The sequence below is a fragment of the Asparagus officinalis genome, chromosome 5 (genome assembly GCF_001876935.1).
Source record: "Asparagus officinalis chromosome 5, Aspof.V1, whole genome shotgun sequence".
NCBI lineage: Eukaryota > Viridiplantae > Streptophyta > Magnoliopsida > Asparagales > Asparagaceae > Asparagus > Asparagus officinalis.
In genome coordinates, this window is record NC_033798.1 from 103,267,593 (window position 1) to 103,273,244 (window position 5,652).

At 42.1% G+C, this 5,652-nt stretch overlaps 1 protein-coding gene across 1 annotated transcript in view; it reads left to right on the forward strand.

Annotated features, from left to right (window-relative positions):
* Window positions 1-4,372, forward strand: part of LOC109842279 (AP2-like ethylene-responsive transcription factor AIL5) — a 7,591-nt gene extending 3,219 nt beyond the window's left edge. The window contains exon 10 of the mRNA XM_020411177.1: window positions 4,299-4,372. Within this exon, the coding sequence (XP_020266766.1) occupies window positions 4,299-4,372 (74 nt within the window). The remainder of the gene's footprint in view (window positions 1-4,298) is intronic.

Consider the following 5,652-nt stretch of genomic DNA (forward strand, 5'->3'; position numbering starts at 1 on the left):
AATCCTTAGATTCCCTTAACTTGGGGGGTTCCTTCATGTGCTCTATACATAACTTTACCGCAAATTCCTCGTATGCGGTTGCAACACGTGGAAACCTATTGTAATTCATGGGGTGAAAAGACCAGCAGATTAAGCGTTCATGCGCTATAGCATTGAGATTTTGCGTAAGGTGGCTTTCATCATCGGAATGTGTCGCGACTTTGGACTCTCCTACATATTTCTTTTCTATGAGCCCTATGGATGTCAGATCAAGCAAACGAGGTAATGTCTCATCCTTACGCTTCCAATAGAAAATTGTCGCCGTGTTAAGAGTGGGTGGTCTAGTGGGATTGTCCTTCTAACATATGCATATTTAAAGAGGCCTCCATTGCGATGCTTTTCTCTAAAGGTTGCTTAAAATAAAAACTGATTAATAGAGACAAGCTCTGATTACCAAATTGTTGGACCCTAGAGGGGGGTGATTAGGGTCCAAGAGGCTCTAATATGCCAGATAAAAAATCAAACACAAAGCCAAACCACAATAGTAAATGCAATTTAAAGTAAAGAGATAGGTTAAGGAAATCCGTTATCCTTGACGCCGATGCTTTAACGAGGTTCGGCCCTGACTACGTGCCCCGTCCCCACTCTCGAGAGAAATCCACTCCACCCGCGGTTTGGAAGCGCGGAACTTCGTCTACACAGCGATCCCACACGATCTCTCTCACTACACAAGTTTGATCTCAACAGACACACTCCCTCACAGTTGATCTGACACAAGATCTCACTCACACAGCAGGAAAAATGATGCAAGATCTCTCTTTACAGCAGCCCTTAGCAAAGAGAAAGAGTATGAACGCTGGAGTGAATCACACTTAAAAACAGAGAGAAAACACAGAAACCAGACTTTGAAAATTTTTCTCAGGAAACAGCAGACTCTCTGGTTTTTGCAAACATTAGGACTGAGGGAGAAGAAGAAGTCTGGGGTTTTTATAGAAGAGATTAAATCAATTTAAAACAAAACCCAATCTTCCCAAATAGGATAATAATCTCCTTTACAGACCCTTATCTTAGACTGTGCCAAACACAGTTAAGTGTAAGCGCAGTTTACTAGGCAAATGACCGTTTAAAAAAAAGTCGCGGTTGACTGAAGGGAATTTCGGTTGTCCGAAATAATCCTTCGGTCGACCGAAAAATTTAGTCGGTCGACCGACCTAAAAACCGGTCGACCGCCAGCCGCTTTGAAAACATAGAAAACAAGCAGAGCCATCATCGGTCGACCGGCGCGGTCGACCGATATGAAAATCGAAATTTCGGTCGACCGCACCGGTCGACCGATGACCTCTCTGGAAAATACTGACAAATGACTATGGGAGCGGTCGACCGGACCGGTCGACCACTTTCTGATATTTTGTAGAAAACAGATTTTGACCCAACTTGAAATATTTGCAAAATATTTATTTGACCTCTGAAAATTCTGAAACTTTGTAAAATGTTTTTAATATTAAAAACAAACTGCTTGGAAAAAGAATTTTGCAGATAGGTCCTCATACTTATGAAAAATAGTATTTTGTGAAAAACGCTTAAAAACATAAGTATGAAAACGTGTGTGATTCCCAATAGCTTCAAGTAAAATCAGTAACTCTTTGCCTACATTCTAGCACTAGAGAGAAAAACAAAAGAAAGCTAATATCCTCATATAGAGAGCAATACTTGAGCTTTGATATAGCTTGAATCGGATGAAGCTTGTATTCGAATTTGAAGTTCTTAAAATAACGTTGCTTCATCTCTTGGCCTCCACCTCCTTTGGATATCTTCGTTGTAGCGTATATTCCATCCATCCTCCGTTGATGGCACTAACGAGCTTGACAAATGAATTTACTACATTTATACTCAATAAGCCAGTCCAACACCCAAGACTCCTCCTTGCTCTCCAAAGAGCATATCAACGCATCATCTCCTCCTGAGGTGGAAGCAACGTTCACATCTGCATTTGCCTCCCACTCCTCCCGTGCACTCCTGCACTGATTCTTGTAGTGCCCGGTTTTCCCGCACTTCCAACACTCGATAGCCTTCAAACTGTTGGGATTTCTGGATTTGAATCTCCTATCATCTGATCCATTTCCTCCGGTTGAACTTCTACCTCTTGACTCTGTATGCAATACTGAAGAGGTTGTAGCTTCACCCGTCTCTCTCCGTCGGATCTCCTCACTGAGAACCATATCACGAACGTCGTCGAACTTCAACTTTTTCTTTCCCGACGAGCTACTCACTGCCGTGACTGTAGCGTTCCAACTCTCTGGTATGGAAGACAAAAGTATCAACACCCAAACTTCCTCATCAAACTCAATGTCAACTGAACTCAATTGGGTCGTGACTGTATTGAGTTCATTGAGATGATGTGCTACCGATGCACCTTCCGCCATTCGCAGATTGAATAACCGCCTCATCAAATGGACTTTATTTGAGGCTGATGGCTTCTCATACATATTTGAGAGTGCTGCCATAAGACCCGCCGTGGTCTTCTCCTTTGTAATGTTAAAAGCAACATTACGGGTTAACGTCAAACGAATAACCCCAAGGGCTTTTCTGTCCAGAAGATTCCAATCTTCTTCCTTCATACCCTCCGGCTTCTTCCCCGATAGTGGTTGATACAGATTTTTCTGATACAGATAATCCTCTATCTGCGTTTTCCAGAATCCGAAATCTGATCCATCAAACTTCTCTATTCTCACCTTTCCCTCATCTGCGGCCATGGCTCCCACTTGAATCTGACTTCCTCTAGATCGTTTCACGCTCTGATACCAGTTGTTGGGAATTTAATGCCTAAACCCCTAATGCAACGGAAACACAGAATAGAAAAAGTACACTAAGATTTACGAGGTTCGGCAACTGCCTACGTCCTCAGGAGTCATACAGTCAATTTCTTATCAATCTAACAAGAAATTACAAATCAAGAGCAAATCTCTAAACTGAGATTCCTCAAATGAACACTGTAGCTACAGTGTTAATACCCACAATAAAAAACCCCTCTTCTATTTTCTCTCTCTCTATTTAAATCCCCCTCAACCACTGTTGAAAGCTGGGGATTAAAATCGCTGCTGCGATTTGGGAAGTTGAACGCTGCTGCGTTAAAAGGGGATCTGCCGCCAGAGAGATCGGGGGAGAGGAGAAGCAACCCTAGGGCATCGAAGGGGGGCATTTTATAGGCGGGATGGATGGGCTGGCGACAGCCTGTCGCCAGCGCACGAACTCGGACGCGATGGTCGGAGGCCAAAACCGCGAGCGTGGGGTGCTGAACGCGGAGGTCGGAGCTCTGAACGCCAAAACACCGAGGGTCGCGTTCGCCAAAGCCACCATCGCGTTCGCCAATTTCGAGCTCAACTGCTCGAGCTTTGCCTGCGCCATCCTGGAGCTCATCGGAGCTCCTCCGCCGGTGGAGGTTGGTATCCACCCCCAACCTAACAGAGGAGGCCGAGGTTCGAGCGGAGGAGGCGAAGCTCTCACGGCCGGGGCTGAGGCCTAGGCTACGGAGGTAGAGGTAGGGGTTCGAGGAGGAGGATGCTTGGCGGCGGCGATTGTATTCGCGGAGGCGCTCTTCGGTGAAGGAGGTGGAGACCGAGGGTTTTAGGGTTAGGGTTTTGGAGTTAGGGCTGGCCATCGTTGAGAGGGGAGTGAGGGAGGGGAGACATTGGAGGAGGTTTTGGAGAGAGTAGGGTTAGGGTTTCGATGGGAACAAGGAGAGAGGGCGAGCTTCACGATGGTGGATTAAGTTTGAATTTGGGGAAGAAGTTGAGCGAGCTGGGGATCAGGATTTTCTCTCAAAAGCGGGAGAGGGAGAGGGATTTGGAGATAGGGATTTGAGGGCGGAAAGGAGGAATGGAAAAAATATGGTGGGAATTTTCAAATTTATTTTTAAAAAGGGGGCAATCATTTTAGACAGAAAATTCCGTCTAGGATGTATCCTAGATGAAATTTTCCGTCTAGGAAGTTTAGCCTATTTAAAAAAAATAAAATAAAATAAAAGAACCGTCTAAAATGTTATTCTAGACGAAAATTTTCATCTAGAATGTTTATTCTAGACGAAAATTTTCCGTCTAGTTTAATATTAAACTAGACAGAAAAAAATCCATCTAGAATATTCCATCTAGGATATGAGAATTTTTACTAGTGAGAGAATAAAACAAATTTAATTCTTAATTTTCTTATTCGATTTTCCTACCAAACAATGAGTCAACTGAAAAATGAACTAAGGCACACAGCCTTTACAAAATAAAATATAAAACTCTAATATCTGAACAATAAATATAAATCTATGGTAGAGTCTCAACTACCAAAACTGAGTGACGGTGACTATGCTGGAAGTCCGTCATCCTGCAGCTCTCCGAAACTCTGAACTGCTTGAAAGGAATGAAAACAACAAAAAGAACAACAACAAGAGCGTCAGAGTGCTATAGTAAGATCACCTCCATCCGCCCCTATGGGAAGGATTGCTAGATGTAGTGGAGGTCCTATCTATTAAGTATAGTCTACCTAGATCATTTACCCTGTATCTAAGTAGAATTAATATTTAGAAACCTACAACACAAGACGTAGTACGTCAAGCAAAATAATCTAAATAAAAAAACTCTCATGTATATACCATATGTCTCAAATTGTAGATAACTAAATATTAATACCGAACTAGGAATAAATAACATAAATGTAATCAACAATTAGAAACTCACAACACGAGACTAGTACGTCGAGCGAAATAATCCAAACAAGAAAACCCTCTTGTATATACCATATGTCTCAAATTATAAATCGCTAATCATTTATTCCAACTAAGAAATAAAGAAAATAGTACAGGAAACTAAATACATCATAATATTATATTTATAATATCTTCCACTATCACTTGGAAGATAAAATAAATATCAGCATATAATCCCACGTACTTTCAAGAGCAAAGTACCCCAGTCAAATATAACTCGGCGACGAGTCATGTTCATAAATAGCATCCACCAAAGACTCAGGCTATCGAGTAATCGTCACAATGCAAATCCTTGCAAGTTATGATTCATCGTATTATCATGCGGGACAGACTACCAAGTCGGTATCCTAACTGTGTACTTGGCTTATTAGTCTCATCGCATCTCTGTACGTAACATGAGTGTGGAACGGACTACCAAATAGGTATCCTAGAAATACGGCTCACAAGCCCATCACACCCTAGTACGGGATGGACTGCTAGGTGAAACATTCTTAACCCGACTCAATGGCCTGTACTAATGGTATATCGACACACTACTCCATGTAGTACTGAGTGGTACTCATCAACGATATCCAACATGTATATAACTGTGTAATCAACCTCTATCTCAGGTGTAAACATATCAATACTTGTCAAATTCCAATCGGGATATCCATGCGTGTGCTACGACACTATATGTGTGTACTCATGACTGTACATGTATCATCGTACGGTTCGAACCCCACAATCATAACTCAAAAGTTCAAGAAACAACAAGAAGCAGCCTAACTAGTCGACTAATACCCTTATTAGTCGACTAATCACCTTACTAATCGATTATTAACAGTAGTAGTCGACTGGATAGACTGAAATCAGTCTGTTGATTTTCTGTGTATGTTTCGTATATTATAACTCATTCAAAACTCAAATTCTATCATCAT